Below are 20,556 nucleotides of genomic sequence, written 5' to 3'. Positions count from 1 at the left end.
GTCACCCCCCATTCTTTTTTTTTGTATATTTTATTTATTAAAGATAAAGTATACAGACATGTAAAGAAGTACAGATATACAAAACACTTTTTCTCCCTTTTATTCCCCCTCCTGCTCCCTCATACCCTTCCCCCCAAAAAAAACTACCTCAAATAAAATGGAGTTAACGTATGTATGGTCATTTACTTGTTGCCGTGTTGGGAAGGAAAAAAAAACCTCATTACATTAGTAAACTCGTATGTTTCATATACGGATCCCATACGTTAAAAGAAAGAAAGAATAATTATCATACAAGTTGCAAGTTATCTTTTCCAATGGAATACATAATCGCAACTCAGCATGCCATCTCTGGATATACAACTCTATTTCATTTTTCCAAGTAACAGCGATACACTTCCTAGCCACTGCTAAAGCCAGTCGAATAAATGCAAGTTGGGACTTCTCCAATTTTAAACTCAAAATCAATGTTGTACTGTATCCAAGTAAAAATAACATTGGGTCAAGTTCCAATTTAAACTTAAATAGGCTTTCCAACCCCTCATTCTTAACTCCAGGTAACACAGACCCAAACTCTCCCATCTCTCTTAATAGGACCCTTCATCCCAGGAATCAGTCAAGTGAATTTCCTTTGGTCTGTCTCCATTTCTGTCCCTTTTTTGGATTAGGGGACTAAAACTGTGCATTATGTTCTAGGTGTGTCCTCATCGACAGTGTACAATTGTAACAAAACCTCACTATTCTTAACTTCTAATCACTTCACAACATGCCATTTATTTATTGGAGGACCTAAAGATTAGTGCATCAGGAAGCCTAAATCCCTCTGAGCTTTGCACATTTGCAGTCTCACTCCATTTGCATTAAATCGCACTTACCCACATTAAACTTTGCGTTGGGACTTTCCTTTATCATTATAGAATCACAGTGTTCTCATTACATCACGCCTTTCTATCTATTTTTAAATCGTTGGCAATTTTATCGGGTTCAGTGGGTTCACAGAGAGATGAGCTTGGAGACATGTCACAATCAGAGATAATTTTATTGTACAAATGGAAATCAAACAGAGAACGATGTCAAAGTATACTTAATCACTCACTACTTAATAGCTATACAGGCATTCACATTGGATGCAGGTTCGACTCCGATACTGGTGGCCAACTGTCTTCTACACACTCTCCCACACATGTACACACTCACAGGGACTTTCAAGCAAAGTCTAGATTTCCTGTGCCACAGGGGTGTGGCTCCCTGCAAGAAATGATCTAATGCAGTAGTATGGCTCAACTAAGTGTAGTGCACACCTTACCTACGACTCCTCCAGAAATATCCACAGTAACGGCCCTGGCATGGAGTGATGTTTGTGGCTTCGACCAAGAGGCAGAGAGGGAGGACAGTCGCACGTGTTGGAGTTTGTTATTCTGAGCTGGGCATCTGGCTAATGATGACGCTGCATCAGTCAAATGAGCCAGAGGTAAAGTGTGCACTAATGGGTGGATGGAATCCACCCATTGATTGGCAGGTGATGCGACTTCTGATTAGGATCCAAACAGAGAGATCATGCGATCCTCTGCAATCCACATATAACATCAACATACTTGAAAACCTTGCGTTTCATTGCCTCCTGATCATTAAAGTAATTGCCGTTATTGGAAATTTTGCTTTCTGCTTAATGTTTTAATATCAATTTCTTGAACCTCTGCTGTCCCCTCATTTGCATGTTCCCTCCCCATTTTCTCCTACTGTTCAACTTTCCACATGCTGTCTTATCCCCCATCAACCTTTTTCTTTTTGTCATTTGCCCTTCTACCACCCCTGATTGTTCTATTCCTCTAATCCTGTCATCAGTTGTCTTGTCCTTTCTCCTCTTCATCTTCATTTCTGCTTCATCTTCTTTGCATTCAGCCCATTCCCTCATTCTCTGGTTTTCCCTTTAATGTATCCTATCATTTATTCCATCCTTCTACCTGTCCTGTTCACACCTTAAGCTTTTTCCCTGAGACACCCCATGCTTTCTGCCCCTGACCACTTTGATTTTTCCTTGCCCTGACTCCTCCCATCCTTTGATGACCTTATCACCTCCCATCTGGGAGATGTGAGATTTTTGTGTACAAGAACAGAACACGACTATTTTCTCAATCCTCCCTGTGTGGGAAAGACTTGACTTTGTTCCAGATCTATTTTGGATTAAACTACCATGATGATCCACATTTATGAGTTTGGATGCTAGGTCTAGAACAACAGATAATTCAGCCAAGAAAATGCATTTTTAGAATGTATTTTGTTTTAAAGTGAAAAGTTATTTCTGTGACCTTTTGCTTGATTTTGGAAATTTGACAAGGCATTTCCAAGTTGAATTACTCCTGTAGCCCACACTTTTTCCAGAAAGTAAGTCCCAATATTGCTCTACCTGGAGGATTGCAGGGTAATTTGGATTTCATTGGGAATTCCCAGGACTACCTGATATTCCCAGTGTAAAACTGGTCTCACACACACTTTAGTGAAGCACCTTGTCTAAGTTTGACTTCAATGGCCAATTGAAATAAAGTTGAATGACACTGTGACCAGATTATATTTGAATATTGTCGTTGATGAGGAGCAAAGAACACAAAATATAATTTTAGTTGGAGAAGAGGAAAGGTATGAAAAACATGAACTACCAGTAAAAAGTAGTTAAAAACATTGTCATGCAGATGTGTGATATGTCAAAAGGAAGTGACATAAGCCAAAAGAGACCTTAATCTAAACTAGGGGAGATAATATTGGAGAAAAAAATATTTAAGTATGATTAAAGAACTTGCCGCAAATTTATAAAAGATTGAAACAGTTTACAGCACGGAAGTGTGAAATCAAGAATATTTAAGATGGGAGGGTGGGAGTATGCAGGTGTGAAGGATTAGGTCAAATATTCTTTGCTCATCCTTTCTATTTTAAATTTTTTTTTCAAAGATGTAAGTACCACAAGAAGCTTTCTGCAAACAGAATGCCAGCAAAAGGGGACTTCTCCCCAATCATTTCCCATTTTGTTTTAAACTCATTCAAAGCACTCAGATATGGATCATCTGAACACACAATTGAGATTCACAGTGAAGCTGATAATCTGGTTTTGTTTTGTGGTTGAAGTCTGGCTTGGCAGGATCTGTCTCCTGTGCTCCTATAAACATCCCAGGACCCTGTTCCCACAATTGGTTTGAATCCCCAGTGGACCCTTCCCCCCCACCCACCCCCCCAATCCCGGTAAACTCCCCACTGACCCTTCCCAATACTTCCAGCAAATTCCTCATGAACTCTTTCCCCGTGATTGTGGTAAACTCCCCATGGACCCTCTGCGATCCTGGGAAACTCCTCAAAGCCCTATTTTCCCTTATACTTCCTTTAAAGTATAAAGGAAGTATACTTCCTTTCGCCATTTCCTTGTAAACTCACTAGTGTGCCAGTTTCCCATGTTATCTTTAAGCTTGCCTGATGCACTGAGAATGACATTGCACTACGGCGTGATATCTTATAAAATGGATTAAAGTGAATTGGGGCATCAATGGGAATTACATCCCATAGTCTGGTGCTCAGAATGTCAAGCATCCATAAAGTTGAGAGGATTCCCGATTATCAGTTTTATGGCATAATATGCTTATAAATCCACTCGAGGGCACCTCTACAGTATAGTCTGCTGTGCTCCAAAAGGCCACAAGAGGACAGCAGAGTAAAAACCATACAGCGACTGCAATAAAACTTAAGCCTCAGCCTATCTTGTTAAATGTCTGTTTCTCTTCTGTTGTAGTTGGTTTATTCTTAGTTCTGAGATGTCCTTCCTTATCATTTTGCTGATTTAATTAATTTTATTTGTTTTCAAAATTTGTTTGATGATGATCTGTAATTGACTTCCAATTTTGCTCAGTATTAGTTACAGGTAATTGTGCAGAATGCACAACTTTTGCAAAAGATCATAATATCTGATTGATTAATCCATGTTGGTGTTCTATACTTTAAGCTTCTGATATCCCTCATTCCAGCCTTCAGAAATAACTTATTTATGTTTCTTTCATGTACTTGTGTAGTTTGCTTTTGAAAATGCTGCTGCCGATCTCCATCAATATCTAAACTAGGGGCATTCTGCGTTAGCAAGTATCACATTTAAACCACTCTTAGAAGGATAACTAATTCACTACTGGATTTATCTCATTGCATGTATGGCTTCCAGTTTGGGGTTCTCCTATGTTATCTGAACCATTTATAATTTTGAAGGGCAGGTCGCCTATAAATCCAGATAAACAGAAACTGCCACTATCTGCCACCATCCTTGTAAATGCTTTTTTTGTACCTTACTGCTTTTTTTTTTATATAAAAGAACTGAATTCTGCACAATATTCCAAGTGAAATTTGAGAAGTAAAGGCTGTGGAAATGGATTAGATAAATGTCATAGTCAAATACCCAAGGCCACATACCTTTGAGAGCCAGGAATGGAAATGAACTTGTCACCAAGAGATGGGAAGGCAGTTCTTGCTGCTGGAATGCTTCAAGAATCTTAACTGTGAGCCAGCCCTTGATTTGACTCCATTCCATAGGAAATTCTCTCGTCAAGCAGTGATCCCTCCCTTTTTAATAAGCCTTTTGACATGGCCTACTTGCGGCAGACACCTCAAGGCACTGGAGAGACATCACAAGCACTGCCATCTCCAATATCCTCCTCCTGGGCTGTCATTCCCAGAATTGAGGCCCACATTTCTAATAGTTTCTGCATCCAACACATCATCCTCCATCATTTCTGCTGTGTACAACATGATTCCACCACCAGACAAATCTTCCCCTCTCTTCTCTTTGCCTTCTTTAAAGACTGTGATTTATGACTCCCTTGTCCATTCGTCCCTTCTCATTAACCTCCCCCTTCTCCTGTGGCCACACTTGTGCCTACACCTGCACTATTTGGGGCCCCAAACAATCCTTTCAATTGAAGCAACACTTCACTTCTGAATCTGCAGGGGTCAACTGGATCCAGTGCTCTCTTTATGGCCTTCTCTACTTCGGAGAGACATGACGCAGACTGGGAGATTGCTTTGTTGAGCTCCTTCACTCTGTCCGCATCAAGGACTGAGATCTCCCAGTGGCCAACCATTTTAATTCTGCACCCCATTCCCATGATATCTGTCCATGGTCTCATGTACTGTCAAACCAAGACCACCCGTAAATTGGAGGAGTAACACTTAATTTTCCGTCTGGATGATATTAACATCATCGTCTTCTTGGTTTCTGCTAGGCCAGTCCCTGTTTTCCCTCCCTTTTCATTCCCTCTGTCTTTCCTACAGCTCTCCTTCCACCCCTTGCTTGCATGCCCTCCCTCATCCACCAATTGACACCTGCCTGTGGCACTGTGCTCCTCCCCCTGCCTCTCCTCCCCCTGCCTCTCCTCCCATTTTTTTGTTTGGGCACCTGCCTACATTTTGTCATCCCTTGATAAAGGGCTCAAGCCTGAAACATTGGTTATGTATCTTTATCTTTGCTATCTCTTTTACCTGCTGAGTTTCTCCAGCATTGTGTTTTTACTTCACCCACAGTGTCTGCAGACTTCTCTATTTTACTTCTTACACCGGACTCCTGAAAGCTACTATATTTGGAGATCCATCATAAGTAGAGATCGCCAGGCATATGGAGGAAAAGATGCAAGAATGTGCAGAAAGCCACATTCAAAATTATCTCTTTATATTCAATCATGGCATCTGCAGACTTTTGTGTTTCATTTCTATCTACTGTGAAATTTCTTTGAGTGATGCCTACCCTGAAGAAGTTCTCCACCTCTCTCTGAAGGGAGTTCTGTGGGACTCTCTCACTGCTTCCCATCTGGATTCTCCGCTGCTCTCAAGCTTCCCTGTGGGCCTCTGGTCCTCCCCCCACCCCCCAACCATTTTATTCAGGCATAAAATGGAGCCTCCAGAGAAAACCCATATAGACAATGGGAGAACAGACAAACTCCTTACAGACAGCATGGCATTTGAACCCTTGTCTCGATGGCTGGTGGTGTAAAGATGTTGTGCCGACCGAGCCACCCACCCGATTCATGCAAACATGGGGTGCGGTACTAACCTTAAAGTTGGTGGAAGGATGTGTGCAACAAAGATGCTTCTGATGGGTACTATCTTAATGATATTACAGCTATTCTGCTTGTATTGTGGACAATCATACTTGCCTCTTTTGGATAGACAAGATATCATGGATAGACAAAATATGGCCTTTCTCCTGCTTATATTGTGGATTGGACTATCTGATCGTTTTAGTGTTGTAATCACATTTATTATTTTCAGGTTGTTCATCCTGGGATTGTATGACCGAATTGAATACATTCACTGTACGCTGGAATTGAGTACTCAGGTGTGGAAAGAGAAGACTAGAAGCTCCATCAAAACGGTAACTTTTTAAAATTACGAATGCCAGCATTTATAAACAATATTTTGTATGGATTGTCAACAGGACAGCTTTATACAAATCTGAACAAAAGAATCTTTAAATGCACCGTTCTGAAAGCTTGAATCTATATGAATTACCCTCTTGAATAACCAAGGCCATTAATAATTCATACTTCCAAGAACTATTAAAATGCGTGCTTTTCGGGTTTTAGTGCACAGGTGATCTTAGCAAAGTTTAGAAGTTTTCTCTGTATATAAAAGTATCCCTTGACGAAGGGCTCAGCCATGGAACATTAGTTGTGTATCTTTGCCTCCCCTCAGGCTGTGGGACCTGCTGAGTTTCGCCAACACTTCTGAGTATTAATGATAATCACAGCTCCTGCAGACTTTGTTTTATTCCGTCTGCTTTTATTTCCTGCATGGATAGGTCTACCTTTCAAGGCGCAGATGGACACTTACATCTTCAAGGTTTTGTTTTTAGAGGCGGTTGGATCAGTGGACACCACTCTCCTGTGGGTGGCTTGTGAAGTGGGGGCCAAACTGTAAAAGAATGGGAACCTGTGCAACAGCTGTCTGCATGGACCACCCACCTCGAGAATGGAAGTCCTGACTGCTCAGCTTTCGTGGCCCTCTGATCTCATGACAATATGTTGAATGTACTGTATATTGTAGCAGGTGAAGAGATTGTGTTGCTTTAGTTGACGTGGTGTGAGCTGTAAGATGCCCAAGTTCTGAGACGTAGGAAGGTTGTTGTTGACTGTTTCCTGTATTCCGACAAATGTCTTTTGGATATTTCACCAGCAGAGGGCAATCTAGTCCTGGCATACAGTTCTTGTGTCTCTATAATTGACTCCTATGCTTCAACCTATATCCAAATACCCATTTGTATGCCTGGAATTTAGATTAGCTACAGTGTTGATCTCTGTCCATTGTGTGAACACCTTGGCCTCAATAATTGATTACTGCTCTTTCATCACAAAACTTTATATCTTGTGCTCAATAATTCCTTTATTGTAGGAGTTCTTACTACAGTTGCTTAGTGTCCAAATCATGGCACTGCTGCAGACCAAAAGGAGTGGAGATACTGCAAAGCTCCGAAGGGGTTCATCTGCTCAGTCCTATTGCTGGCGGCCCCGTATAGGCTTTAAATGGCCTGTTAAAGGAGCCGACGGTGTTTGTAAGTAAAGCCCTGAAACCCCAGAGGTCTGTGCCTAAGATTTATGTTCGGCAGCAGCCACAAGCAGTTGCATATTCTGAGGGAGCAGCGGACAGGTGCAGGGCACCAGAAATTAGAAGATCACCCCCGCCCCCCCAGTCGAGAAGCAGAGGAGATGATCTTACAGACCAGCGAGGGGCTCAGTGACTGAGGGGGCCCCCACGCAGGCTGCGAACGACTTTGAGTCGGGGTCCCACTGCTGTATCCTGGCTCATGGGAACCAGGTATTGGAGCTGGGATTTAAGAGGGTGCTGAGGGTAAATGGCTTTGGAAGTGCTTTGGGAGCTGAAGGCTTCATGATCGTGTTGGAAATTTGGATCTTGATGAATCAAACAGAAATCTGTGTGTTTGCAAAATCTGCGAGAGCATGGGGGAGGGGCAGTGGTGAGGAATCCATGATCTCCGAAGGGACTCTCTTTTGCTGCTTTTTCTCTCTTGCTGTAAATGGCATCGGGCAATACTAAGGCAACTCTTTGTCTGCCTTATGGCTGGCAGAGGGCAATTTCATGTAATATTACATATTCTGTACTATTTCCTGACAATAAAAGAATCTTGAGTTAGGAATAACATTTCTGTCACACTTTATCATTGCAAAGTGTGATGGGTTATATTATATTTTATATTATATTTAAATGTTTCTTTTAAAAGAGATTGTGGGGTCACCACAAACCAAGTAATACTTAACATCTCATTTAAAATGCAAGAGCTTTGCTATAAATGAGACATCATTTGCAAAGACAGTAAAAAACTATTTTGGAAATGCTTTGCTAAGGAACTTCAAAAGCAGGTGCAAATGAAACAGTCCCTGTTCAGAGGCTGATAAGATCTTTTGGAAGCCCCTTTCACACTTGCATCCCAGTAAATCAGCCATTCAGTGTCCCGGGCCTAACCAGTTCGCTGAACAGTTTCACACTTGCAATGGTTTATCCCTGGCATTTGATCTGTTCTACCTTTAATCGGAAGTGCCTGCAATGTTGCTGTCCTTTTCACACGTGCCTCATCTCAACACTGGTGTCTGCGTCTACAGATGCTGGGGATTGTACTGGGGGTCAAGGCTGGCAGTCCCCGGCAACCTCTGACGCCGGCATTGAGCAGATTTTGCTTTCACATTTGCCACTTAAAAGGCTGACTGGCATTCGATTCCTGGGATCACTGGCAAGTGTGAATGTGAAAGGGGCTAGAGACTGGGTCTGGAGCCCTGCAAGAAGTCATGTGGTTTTGCAAGCAGAGAGAGAGAGAGAACTGACTTCTACAGTGGCTTTTGGAAGCTTGTGGAAGACCCCATTTTGAAGATGGTTGTGAGTTCTGAGTTCAGCCTGTTGAAAAAATCCTTGTGGTCTTTACAAGAGAAAATGGCTGGCTAGTGTGTTTCACCTGAAATAAGGGAAACAAGAGGAACTTGGTGGTGACCTGGAAGAAAAGGTTATCACTTGGATAACCCTGATGGGGCAAGTTTCGCCGGCAAGACACTGAAGTGACTGATGGAAGTAAATAAGTTTGTTCTCTCTGAAGCCAACACGAATCTTTCTGTGTGGTTTAAAAAAAAATCACCTTTACACAAGAGCCTAGTGAAAATCATAAATGTTGAATTCTGTGCACAGTATAAGAATTGCCTGATACCGGTGAACTTAGAGAAATGAGAAGTGAGATTGGACTTTGAATCAAAGAACTTTTCTGAACATGTACACATTACAGACTCGTGCGCTTAGAATTAGAAGGGGGTTATGTTAATAGTAATAAGTTGCAATTTGATCCTGTTTTTATGCTCAAAGAAATTTAAGAGCAAATTCTCTTGAAGAAGTTCTCCTTTGCTCTCCAAAGGGAGTTCTGTGGGATTCTCTCTCACTGCTCCCCATCTGTAATCCCTGCTGCTTTCAAGCTCTCATGGTGTCTGCAGATTTTCGTGTTTTACCAGTGTAATGTTTTACCAGGCGATCTGTGAACAACTGATATCCAGCCTCCTTAAGTACCGCACTTCAGGCATTCTGTCTAAAATCGAGGTGTGATGTGGATATTTAGAGTTTTGGTCGTTCCTGTGTGAAAGTTGGGAGACACTTCAGAACAGAAAAATCATGCAAGTTCTATGTTTTTTTAAAAAAAAGTGAATTGTTGAATGCAGGACTGTTGTAAACAGATAGGGGCAATGTAGTACAGCAGAAGAACTGAAAAAAGCTGCAAAGCATGCATCTCTGACTTCAATAATCTTATAAGTCTAGACATGACAAAACTGATTTGCACAAGTAACTATTCTTCATCCCTCTTAACAAAGTGTAGTTTTATTCACAAATTAAAGTTCTCTAATTATACCCTTTCTGTTTCTTCACATGAAATACTGTAATTATATTAATACATTGGTAATGAGCAATCTTTTCTTTTAAATGTCAGGTGCTAAATACTATCCAGCTGTTTAATTTTTTTTTACATGGATACTTTTGCAAATTGCCTGGTAACCTTCTTTCTCTAGTCAGTTTTCTTTCAGGAAACTTGAATTGTTTCTCCCTGCTCACCCTAATTTGTTCAGTATGGGTGTTTGACATTTGTTTGTTCCAGAATTTTATGTCTTGATTGGCCAAGGATGTGATATTGTTATTTAAAAAAAACTCCCAGTGCCATACAATTCAAATTCTCTAAAGTGGCTTGTGTGGATTGAATTTGTTGGAGATGTGTAGTCTTAGTGTGGAGGTACAATAGGTTCCAAGTTTCCACAGAAGCAGGCCACCATTACATAGCCACATCACGTGGTCTTTTGAAATCTTAAAATCTGTGTTTACATGATGAATTTTTAACTCCTATTTGGTATGTGCCAGTGCAGTTTGTAATGAAGGGACCACAAGATCATCATTGTCATTTAATCATGTCGGTGAAGAAAGCTTTAATACGTTGGGATGCAGTTGCTGGGACCTTGGAACAAGAATTTGATTCTTGCTAGTTTAGTCATTTCACCATAAGCTATTGGCCCACAAACAGGGATGGTCTATTGGAGTAAACTGTGAATACACCTCCAAGCCATCAAGGGTGTTTCTGAAGATCCCAACAGCCACTGAAATCTGTTCCTCTGTGCTTCTGAGACTACGGGTATGGCCGAAACACAGGGAGCTATATTTGTTGGAGCTGCGCAAGTGTGTGTTTGGTGAAACAGCCGGCTTCCTAACTGTTTTTAAAAAGGGATGTGTGGAATGTCGATCAGGAGGAACACATAAACATGGAAAAAGGTTTGGAGCTTCAAGAGATATAGCAAATTAATTCAGCAAGCTTTTGGATAAATATGCATCTTGTGGAATTGCTTTACGGATGCAGCACAATTCGGGCATATCTGGGGATAATGTGATTGCCATAATTGTTCACATACACCTAATTCGAGGTCTAATTTCCATCGGGCCAGTCCATTCATCAGTGTGTCATGAAGAAGTTCCAATGTGTGTTGTAACCAAACAAATTAATGTCAGAACCTTCTGATCCTTTGAGCACTTTAAGATTAGTCAGTTATCTTGTACAAATTGGTCCTAGTCTTATTTTGCTAAGCATCTGCATAGATCTAAATTCTTTGACTTTATTGTTTTATTATCTATCTCAATGAATGAAGATAGAGAACTAGCTTGAGTTCATTTTGCCTCTGCATATCACAAAGCTCAAATATGATCTATCGCTATGTTTCCCCTCCCCCCCCCCATTGAAACTAAAGGATAGCACAGATAATGTAGTGGATATCACAATGCTTTTATAGTATCACTAACACAGGTTTGAATCCAGCCCTGTCTGTAAGGAGTTTGTTTGATCTGTCCCGTTTCCTCCAACCCTCCAAAAATGTGCAGGATTTTGTCGGTTATTTAGCCGATATTGCCTAGAAGATCCTAATGCCGTGCTATATCTCTAAATTAAATTAAAAATTAATTTAAAAATTACTGAGTTAAATGGGTGGATTTGTGAACTTTGTGATGGGAAGAGGTACCATATTTGTTGGCATTTAAAGCCCACTGCCCCCCACCCCCTTTTTTTCCCCCTGAAAAACGACCCCGGGAATTGTATGTGAAGGTAACATTTTGGAGAGCGTGGTTTTGTACCTGGCCCAGTATCAGAGATGGAGGGATCCCCAACTTGAAGCCCCCACACCCACCCCGGTTGCTATCCTGGGCATAGAACGTACACTTACCTGTTTGTCCTAGCGTTTGTCCTCAATGAAACAACACCAAGTAAAACATGGGGTCACCAAGGCCAGGACTCATGAGACCTGGTCTACCCATAATACACTAAAGTGTGGACCTGCTTGTCCGTTAAGTGTTCACTTAAAAAATGTTTAATTCTTAATATTCCCTGCAGAAATAGGAGTTGGGGGGGGGGGGTGATGGTCTTGCATGCCAGTGGGTCTTGTATGCCATCAAATACAGTACTTCCATTAACACAATTGACAAAATGGTTAAATCAATGAGAAAATTGTGTACTAATTTAGAGTTGTAGCAACGTGCAATTCTGTCACGAAGAACTGGCCCTGCTAGTTACGCGTGGTTAGTGGGGCAGTCACGAAAAAGATGGCGATGCGTATCCGTCTCTTCTGCTCCAGAACGGAAGTTGATGTGCGTGCTTGCACCAGCGTGACCCAAGCGGCTGCACGTACGTGCAGTCTGACTGCCGACCTCTTAAGCGAGCATGCAAAGTTTAAACACTGCTGCGGCCCTTGAGCTAACAGCCTGCGTCCCCAGTCTGTTCGACCACTCTCGCGTTTCACTCCAGTGGTGTCTCCGGCGAGTCTCAACCAAACGGACCCCGCAGCAGTCGGCACCACGGCATTGAAGGTGCCTACCTTCTGGACTAACCGGCCCCGCATTTGATTTGGCCCAAGCAGAGGCCCAGTTCCAAATCAAACGAATCACTCCTGATTCAATGAGGTCGACCTAATTCCCATTTTGTCGCTACTCAGGGCCTTCGCTTGTCTGTGAAAATTAAAGTAGCCACAAAGTGTCCATGGTTTCCGAATATAGTCAAAATTTTGAAAACTGCTTTATTCTGGCAGATTTTTGTGAAATGGAAACTCTTCCATAGTTGAAACTCTATTTGATTAATAGGTGCAGGTTTGTTCGGCTCTGTACTTGGCTTTTTGTTAAGTTGGTCCTTTCCTGCTTCCAAGTCATTTCTGCTTTCAGGCATCTGCAAGCTCAACGAAGCAGGATTACACATCCATTTGGATTGATGAGCAGACATGCTGTACATTGATAAAAAGGAGCAGGTTTCACCACCACCAGAGCTGACCTTTGATATAGGCATTTCATAACTTTTATTGGTCTCGTTTATACCGCTGACCCCACTTTTTTAAAAATCCCTAGACATTCATCTGCTTTTGAGTGACGTAATTTCCCTTGTGTGTCCTAATAATGCAGTTACAAACCTGTGTGCATTCAACTGGGAAGAGTTGGATCACTTAAACAGGGAGAGAAAAAGGAGCTGCTATCTTGTACTCCTGTTTAGGTTGAAAGATTGTTCTGCTGGAAACCTTTTTCTAATTGTGGTGAAACAAGCTTCATAGATATCACAACAGTCAGTTGAAATAAATTGCAGTAAATCTCAAGCTTGTGGATGGCTCATTTCCCTCGGCCAATCAGCGCTTTGACTTTGTTGCATTCTTAAATTCCTGTTGTCCTGAAGTCTCCAATCTAATGGATTTTCATGACTGCAGCCTGAAGATGGACTGAATGTCACTGAGCAGTGGGAAATCTGGGAATGTTTACAATGGTCACTGTTGGTGCTTTTATTAATTTAAAAAAAACCTCAATTTACTCAGTTCTTCAACAGGGCAACACAATTTATAGAACAAAGCTGGAAAAACAGGTAGCTCACTTATAAATACATTGCAGCCTGTAATTATATTACAATTTCTATTTAATCTTGATGAAAGTGTTCAAACCCTACTAAGTGAGGCTGATTAGGATTAGAATTGATTCTTTAGAAATGTCACATTTTCTTTTCATGACTAGTTGCTTAGAACATAAATTTGGATTAATGTCTGTCTCAATCTAGTTTGAAAGATTTAGTCAATAAATTGGTTTTGTGGAAAAGAAGGATGCTATTATAAGAGGTTTTCAGCAAATGGTACAATGCATAAAACGGTCAGAGCAGGATTTCATTTGCAGCTGTACTGAGGTGGTGTTTTTTTTCTGAAACCTTTGCTTTATCTTTCCACAGAATTAAGTGTGGTTTGGTTGAACTGATATGCCAAAAAGTAACTTGTCACTCTACTCCAAATCTTAAACATGAAACACCTCTACATTTGTCCACTTAATAGATTTATCTTATTAGCAACCTCCCAAAAAATGCATGAACTGGTTTTAAACGATGATCCTATATTTAAAAAAACCTATTTTTAACCTATTAAAAAACTATATTTAAATAGTTTCTTTCCAATTTTACTTTGGGATTGACTGTTTCTCCATTTTCTGTAACTACTTTGCATGTCCTTCTCAATGTCTCCATGTGCATTCATCTTATTTTAATTGCCTGATCTCCTGAGCCTCTTTATATTTGGGTTGTCTCTGCATTTCCACAGGAACACATACTCAGGCAGACGTACACATATATAGATGTGTACATGTAGGTATGGCTGCGCATGCATGAAACTCTGTATCTTTATTCCTTTGCGTTGCAAAGATTTTGATAATTAGGAGTGGAGATCTGACCTGACAGCCGCATTCTATCCTGTGCTGATGGAAGTTCCCTTAAAGCTGCCTTAATCTATCAAGAAAAAAATAAACTGCACGTATGAGGGATGGTCGTGACCTTGTGGTGTACCTCAGCCACTTTGATTCACTTACTGCCATAACAGGCCAACAGTAGATGCCATTTCGCAGTCACTCCACTCTGTATTCGATCACCTGGACCACAAGAACATCTATGTCAGGCTGTTGTCCATTGGCTCTGTTCTTCCCTTTGCAAATGGATCCTCGATTTTTCACATTGAAAGACTCCAATCAGTGCGGACTAGCCACATAATTTTCTCAATCACCATTATCATAGGCTCTTTAAGATGCATGTTTAGTCCCCTGTTCTATTCTCTCTGAACTAACAATTACTTGTTAGAGACTTTAACAATGGAACAACTGAGGGACGATGCACATGTCCTTTCATGACGAGGCAATGGAGAGGGTGAGTAGTTTCAGTTCCTCGTGTTGGGGGACCACTTTTGGAGCCAGCAGATCAGGGCAAGCTTGAAGAAGGGACACCAACATTTCTAAGAAGATTTGGCATGTCATCTAGTACCACTGGACAACCTTTTATCAAAAGGTTTGCTTCCTGAAAAAAAATTGGGATTATGATAGCATTTTTTGCATTACCTGAAGTTGTGAATATTTATTTATATTTCTCATGTGGTAATTTAATTTATACTTGTTTATTACTGAATTTTGTGACTCTATAGCTGCAACATGCAATAAGATTTTCAGTGCAGTTGCATGTTGTGCTTGTTTGACATTAAACACTCCTCTGTGACTAATGAATTTACATTACAAAATGTGGCCTTGTGTAATGCAGGCAGACCTGCATCAATTTGTGTACAGCAAGTTCCTTCAAACAGCAATGTAATGTTTTGCTGATCTAGATCGAAGCACACTTGGCCTCTGGTGTCGTGGGATCTTTAGTACTCGGAGGTGAATTGGCCTTTGATTTAACATTGCTTTCTAAATACAATTTGTGTTGACATTTATTGCACTGATTTGTTTTGAGAATTGAAGCTGCAGCCTCGTGACTCTCAAAGGAAAAGTCTAGTTATACCTTGTAGTTTAATCTCAATAATGGAGTTATGACTCCAGATATAAATTTGTCATGTGGATAATTTACTGAGCCAATGCCTACATTGCTGCCCTGTACCAAAAGTATTGATGCGATGAAAACCAGGCACACCATGCAGGAAACAAAATGAGCATGTGATGATTCCAGCAATCATGATCCTTCTGTTAACCCATGATCCTTGCAACCGAAGCAATAAAATTCTACATGCTATATTAGGAAAATTAGTATCTCAAAATTTTCACATTTTGGATATGTAATATCTTGTCATAAAATTGTACCTGTGTGCACACAACCCCACAGTGAGATTAGCAAGAAAATATTTTGATGACCAAGAATCCATAACATGTTTTGTCACTGTGCCCATAACCACCAGAAGGGACGATTCAGTCTGTCATAATACATTATTTTTATAAGTAGTTTAATTATCGGCTGTTGGAAATCTAATTATGAGGAAGTACACTGGACACAACACTTGTGACCTGACTAAAATTTGGTGTGTATAATAGGTTCCAATTTATTAAGAAAATTAAAGATGGTGGTGTTAGTCATAGAAATGAAATGTGCTACAGGAAACTGGTTTGATTGTATTTTTTGCTGCTTGGAATAAGTTTTGCTCGTAAATAAGGAGACATTTTAGAAATTTCTATTCGCTATTCATCTCTTACTGACTTAAATATTTACTCAATCCTCATTGAAATATGCACAGTCTCAAAAAAACCCCCACATTTTTTGTGTTATAAGCCTGAATATGTTTGTAGTTTGCCATTTATTTTAGCCCATCTTTGCACTTGGCTCATTTTCAGCTTTAAGTGAGCAGAAAGTTGTGAAGTTTCGCAGCTTGGAAATGGGCTCTTTGACCAGACTTGTCCACGTCCACCCAAGTGACACCCATTTGCATACATTTAACCTGTGTCCCTCCAAACCTTTCTCATCAAGCACGTGTTTAAATATATTTTTAAAGTTACAATTCTACTTGTCATTGTCACAGTGTCTGGCAGTTCGTTCCATATACCCATCTTCCTCTGTGGAAAAATGTGCGCCTTGGTCTGTTTTAAATCTTTTCCATCTCACTTTAAATCTATGACCTCTAGTTTTAGATTCCACATCCATGGGGAAAAAGCCCTTGGATAATTTACCTTCCTTATGCCCTTTAAGATTTTTATAAACCTCTATAAGGTTCCTTCCTCAGCCCCCACTCCACCTCCATGCTCCTAGGAGAAAATCCCAGCCTCTCGTTAAAATTTGTTCCTGGCGGTCATTGCAACATTCTCATGAATCTTTTCTGCACCATTTCCAGCTTAATGACATCTTTCCTATAGCTAGGTGACCCAAACGCCACATACTCCAAGCTGCCTCACCACATCTTGTACAGTTGAAATTGACATTCCACTCATGCGCTCAATGCCAAGCACAATTAATGCTGCCTTCACACCCTGTCTACTAATGTTGATACTTTTGTGAAACAATGTATCCTCAAGTCTGTTCTACAACACTCTTCAGGTCATTCTTGCATGCAAGCTCTGTCTTGGTTTAACTTCTCAAGTTCTTCTCACCCTCTTCAGAGTAACATCTATCTGCCACTTTTTGATCCACATTCTCAGTTCACATAAATCCATAGAAGCACAGAACATCACAGGACAGAAAACAGGCCCCAGCCCTTTTAGTCTGTGCAGAACTGTTATTCTAGTCCCACTGACTTGCACCCAGCCCATAGCTCTCCATACCATCCCCCCGCCCCCCTCACATCCATATACCTGTCCAAGTTTTTCTTAAATGTGAACATTGAGACTGCATTCACCACTTAAGCTGGCAGCTTATTCCACACTCCCACCACTCTCTGTGTGAAGAGGTTCCCCTCATGTTCCCAATAAACTTTTCCCCTTTCACTCTTAACCCATGTCCTCTGGTTTGCATCTCACCTACCATATAACCACCATATAACAATTACAGTACAGAAACAAGCCATATCGGCCCTTCTAGTCTGCACCGATTTAAGTGAACTCCACTAGTACCACCTACCTGCTCCCTGCCCATAACCTTCCAACCCCCTCACATCCATGTACTCATCCAACCTCCTCTTAAATGACAAAATTGATCCTGCTGTAAACACCTGTTCCAGAAGGTCATTCCACTCAGTCACTACTGTCTGAGTGAAGAAGGTTCCCCTCTTGTTACTTCTAAAGTTTTGCCCCCTAACCCTTAACTTATGTCCCCTCGTTCCAATCTCTCCTACTCTCAAGGGGAAGAGCCTATCTGATGCTTTGCTTTCTATTCCCCTCATAATTTTATATACCTCTATCAAATCCCCCCTCAACCTTCCACGCTCAGTGGAAAAAGCCTATCTACTCTATCTATCCCCCTTATAATTTTAATTACCTCTATCAAATCTCCCCTCATTCTTCTATGCTTCAGGAAATAAAGCCCCAACCTGTTTAACCTTTCCCTGTATCTCAGTTCCTGAAGTCCAGACAACAACCTAGTAAATCTTCTCTGCACTCTTTCAGTCTTATTGATTATCTTTTCTGTAGTTAGGTAACCAAAAACTGCACACAATACTCCAAATTTGGCCTCACCAATATCTTGTACAATTTTACCATAACATCCCATCTCCTATACTCAATACTTTGGTTTATGAAGGGCAATTTGCCAAAAGTTCTCTTTACAACCCCATCTTCCTGTGATGCCACTTTCAGGGAACTGTCCATCAGTTTCCCAGATCCCTCTGTTCTACCACACTCCTCAATGCCCTACCATTTACTGTGTATGTCCTACCTTGGTTTGTCCTTCTAAAATGCAATATGTCACACACGTCTGCATTAAATTCCATCTGCCATTTCTTAGCCCATTTTTCCATCTGGTTCAGATGCCTCTGCAAGCTTTTAAAACCTTCCTTGCTGTCCATAACACCTCCAATCTTTCTGTAATCTGCAAAATTGCTGATCCAATTTACCACATTATCTAGATCATCTACAAGCAACAATGGTCCCAGCGCTGATCCCTGAGGCACACCACTAGTCTTAGGCCTCTAGTCTGAGAAGTAATTATCCACTGCCACTGTCTGGCTTCTCCCATACAGACAACGTCATACAACCTCAACGTGAGGCACCCATTGTAATTTCAGGTAACTACCTTCACTGTCCACTATACCACCAATTTTGGTGGCGTTCACAAATTTATTAATCATGCGAATGATGGAATCTGAAGTTGGACACAATCTGCTGGAGGAACTTGGAGGGTCGAGCAACATTAGTGGGAGAAGATTCATGGTTGATGTTTTGGGCTGGAGCTCTTCATCAAATCTTAGTGACTTGCCCATTTTCCCTCACTGATGTTTCTCAACCTATTGAGTTCCTCCAACAGGGTAGCATTTATGTTGTCATCCAAGAGTGGCACGGTTGGTGTGGCGGTTGGGTGTAAATTGGGTGGCACAGACTCGTGGGCCTAAATTGTCTGTTACCATGCTGTATGTCTAAATTAGTTTAAAAATTTTATAAAATTATAAATTATTTTAAAAAATTATAATAAAGATGTTAATATAGGTGACAAACAACAGTGGACTCAGCACTGATCCTGCGGCTCTTTTCCGATCCTAGTCAAGTATTTGGAAAGAGGTTGTCCATACTTTCTCAATCATTATTAATGCAAATTTAATACCAGATCGGTTAATAGCCTTGTTTGGGATCATTGATCAGAAGGTAGTGAAATTGTCTTCATCTCAACGTCATGCATTAGCCTTCACTTCTTATTGCAAGACGAGTAATTTGGATCAGATGGAAAGATGATCCCCTGCCCACTCGTAATCAATGGTTACATGATATGATGTAATATTTAACTTTGGAGAAAATAAGATGTTCAACAAGCGTTTTAAATTTAAGTTTTTCTGATCTTTGGGGCTCCTTTTTGAATTACTTTCATAATCTTTAATGGAATGATAATTATGTATTCTTGTGGATTTTTGTTTCTTATTTTTACTAGTAGTGTACTTTATAGTGCCATGCAACTTTGGAATGGTTTAGAACTTGGATTATATAACCCTTTTAAAAAAAATTTTCTCTTTTTTTTTCCAATATATTCTTGAATCATTAGCTCCCCTTTCCACTGGCTTCCCAATTAATTGGCTGTGCAATGTCCTGGGATAGGAAGTCCTTTGTGCTGTTTGGACCACCCTTAGCTGGGATGCCTGGGGATCGGAGTGTTCTACCTTCAACTGGAAATGGGTGATTTTCTGCTGCCCCTTTTTCACTGGTTTTGTCAGCACGTTGGCGTCCGCAAATGCCAGGGACGTGAGTAGGGGTAGAGGCAGTTAATCCCCGGCATGAAATATGTCATTTGATGCTAGCATTTGGACAGTGTTCCTTTCCACTGGACAGTCCCAGTAAATTCCCAGTTAGGACAGGGTGCCAGTGGAAAAGGGGCTAATAATGTTGTATAAGGTTAATCAAAATTCTGTTAACGAATTTGGTTGCTGTGTTATAGCTATATTAATGTTATGCATCAGTAATTTTTCTAGATGTGTTATTAAAACAATAAAAATAGTGAAAGCACTGATCCTGCAGTACATGTCTGCAGGCCTCCAATCTGATTAATAACCCTGGAGAAGACTGGAAGAATTATGATTTACCAAAGTATGACTGCAGATGATTTCATCTGTTAAGGCTTTTGAATTTTGATTTCAGAAAACAAAATTCAACCTCAAGAATCTGAATCAAACCTCTAGTTAGGTGAGCAGTGTTACTTAATGATATTGAAGGAAATTAGTGCTTGACTGCTCTGCAGGCCCTCTGTTTCCTTCCGCCATTCCCAGAGAGCCTCTTTTAAAGTGATTGTAGGAATATCTGAAATAAGATTAATCAACTTAGTGGAAATGGAAATTCTAGCCAAATCCATTTAAATAAAAAACTCAAGACAATATCTGCTACTGAGCTAAAATGAATTCTCAAAATAATTTAATATTCCTATTTTTTAAATATATGGCACCAGTGACTCTTGCATAAATCATATTGTTAAATGGAGTTGCACACGAAAATTGTGTATTCTAGTCTGGTCCTGTGCAACTTTTGATGCAGATCACTGGTTATAGTAATTGGAGAAAGGAAATTGAAAAGGAGATTGTGCATTTAAGTAACCGCATGTTGAATAAGACCCAGACAAGCTCACTGTACATTTTCTGTTTGTTG

At 40.6% G+C, this 20,556-nt stretch overlaps 1 protein-coding gene across 1 annotated transcript in view; it reads left to right on the top strand.

Annotated features, from left to right (window-relative positions):
• Positions 1-20,556, top strand: part of pdzd8 (PDZ domain containing 8) — a 150,177-nt gene that overhangs the window by 67,227 nt on the left and 62,394 nt on the right. The window contains exon 3 of the mRNA XM_069900039.1: positions 6,289-6,391. Coding sequence (XP_069756140.1) covers positions 6,289-6,391 — 103 coding nt within the window. The remainder of the gene's footprint in view (positions 1-6,288; positions 6,392-20,556) is intronic.

This window comes from Narcine bancroftii, chromosome 10 (genome assembly GCF_036971445.1).
Source record: "Narcine bancroftii isolate sNarBan1 chromosome 10, sNarBan1.hap1, whole genome shotgun sequence".
NCBI lineage: Eukaryota > Metazoa > Chordata > Chondrichthyes > Torpediniformes > Narcinidae > Narcine > Narcine bancroftii.
Note: the sequence above shows the minus strand (reverse complement) of the source record. Positions and strands in the feature narration are given on the sequence as shown.